The 2,177-nt window shown below is 39.2% G+C and overlaps 1 protein-coding gene across 1 annotated transcript in view; it reads right to left on the bottom strand.

Moving 5' to 3' along the window:
• pamr1 (peptidase domain containing associated with muscle regeneration 1) overlaps window positions 1-2,177 on the bottom strand; it is a 71,441-nt gene that overhangs the window by 61,496 nt on the left and 7,768 nt on the right. The window contains exon 2 of the mRNA XM_034878707.1: window positions 381-588. Within this exon, the coding sequence (XP_034734598.1) occupies window positions 381-483 (103 nt within the window). The 5' untranslated portion in view covers window positions 484-588. The remainder of the gene's footprint in view (window positions 1-380; window positions 589-2,177) is intronic.

Raw genomic sequence — 2,177 nt, 5'->3', positions numbered from 1 at the left:
CCCCCCCCAGTCAGGGAAAGAATTAAGGTGTTCTGACTGGTGTGGTGTTACATTGACATCAATGCTCGTCTCTGCTCAAACAACAGATGAAATGACTTCGAAGGTCAGTTTTAAATTTAAAAAATAATGAGGCCTTTGTGATTTCAAAGGATTTTTATAAGACCAGTTGTCAGATTTCTGTGGGAACATTTTCTATTTCTTTTCCAAACAAGTGTGTGGAAAAACCCTTAAATCATCATCAGCACACACACAACATTGTGAAAGCGTGACTGGTTTGGCAGCCAAATAGAGCATTTCTTGCCAAGTTGCAACAACTCTTAACTTTTCAAAGGTGTCTGTTTTTCACACATGCCTTGCCTATCTCTCTAAAACACACTCACCTTCGAGCTGTCTCTCTTTATTGAAAGCTGAGTCCCAGACACTCAAACGTGAGACCCAGAGGATGCCATCCCAGGATTTGGAAGGTTTGAAGGTTTTTGGCATGGGTGTTCACTCTGAGAATTTTCCAGGGCCACATCAGTGCCAGGATGCCATACGTCAGGGGGCACAGAGGAGCATTGTGACCCGGCACCCACATTTAGGGGCCTGCTGAGAGGGACCACAGAGGAAAACACTGAATGTCATTGTTATAGCGGCAATGATCTGCTCTGTGTCTTGCGCTATGATGTCATGGCAGTCATTTGTCCAGCTGTGGCCAAGCACGCATGTCTGATGAAAGAGGCCATTAATCTCAGCACAGTGTGGATCTGAGTATTCTTGCATGCAAGCTCTATTTAATGTTAATTTCACCAAGCAGCTATATTTTCACTTACACAATTTCTTTTCAGTTTTTTCAGTTTCAAGGTTTTGTATGCTAAACATCAAAGTGGTGTGCTTTCCCCTGGGCGGAGGGTGGCTCAATGGCAAGTACACACTTGTTTGCTATTGATGAAGCACAGATGTAGCAGGAAAATGAGCATGTCATGAATAAAGCCAAGATATACCAACCTCAGACAAACCATCCATTGGGTTTGACTCACTTTTTCAGTCCTCTGTGAGGAGAATCAATGCATGTCCAACAGATCTTAACCAGATTAAGGCTGGACTACTTCCTTAAACACAAAATCTTCTGTTAACTCCAGACATAAAAGGACGGAAGTACTAGACAATGTACTGTATGTCACAAGTCTAGTTAATTATGTTGTTCAATAAATATTTAACAGAGATGGCAAAAGTACTCACTTCCCGTACTCAAGTGAAAGTACAGATACTTGTGTTAAAAAAATAATCTGGTAAAGTAGAAGTACTGATTTAACTTCTTTACTCAAGTAAAAGTAACAAAGTACAGGCTTGGAAATTTACTTAAAGTATAAAAGTAAAAGTAGCCTTATGATTGACAAAGCTACCTGGACCATACACATGTTACTGGAGTGCACGCTGAGAAACTTCAGTGGACATGTAAAAAAGGCTCTTTATTCTTTATTCTTTATATGCCATGGGCTACATTTTAAATGGCTGTCTGCCAACAGGCCTAAACATATAGCCTATTTATTGCAACAGAGACTGGGACTCCAGGTTAATAAGATTCTGACTGAGCAGCAAGATATGAATTCAATTGTGATTCTGTGAGAAGTCTGTGTATTACCAGCCAATAAGATTACATTTGGTATTCAACTTTATTAAATGTGTTAGTGAAGACTAGATTAGGACTGCATTTAAAGCTGATTTTGGTTTCCAACTTTGCTCCAGGTGTCTGTTAAAAAAGGGACTGTGATAGGGCGCATTGCGGCCGTCACCGTAGCGATGCGCTACTTGTACCTCCAATGTTTGCACACTGACTTTTCAATACTCTCCCTATGAGGCGGTGTGTGACACGTGTTTGTTTTGTTACCTTTTATTCTGTTTAGATTTATCAGTTACTCCATTCATTTCCATAGTCCTACTGTTGTCACGTAGTTTTTTAGTGCACGAATTTAACAGCTAAAACTACGGTGATAGTCATGCATGCAACATTGATTTCATTACTTCCCCAATCTGTTAATCATTCTTATACATTGTTCATGATTACCATTTTATCTTGTTATATATTCCTTAGTTATAATAACCACAAGACCATTAATTCCTTTGTTGATCTAACAGTTTATTTAACTTTAATTGTAATACAAATCATTCAAACATTTGTGTCCTCTTACCTGTAT

The sequence above is a fragment of the Etheostoma cragini genome, chromosome 8, assembly GCF_013103735.1.
Source record: "Etheostoma cragini isolate CJK2018 chromosome 8, CSU_Ecrag_1.0, whole genome shotgun sequence".
NCBI lineage: Eukaryota > Metazoa > Chordata > Actinopteri > Perciformes > Percidae > Etheostoma > Etheostoma cragini.
Note: the sequence above shows the minus strand (reverse complement) of the source record. Positions and strands in the feature narration are given on the sequence as shown.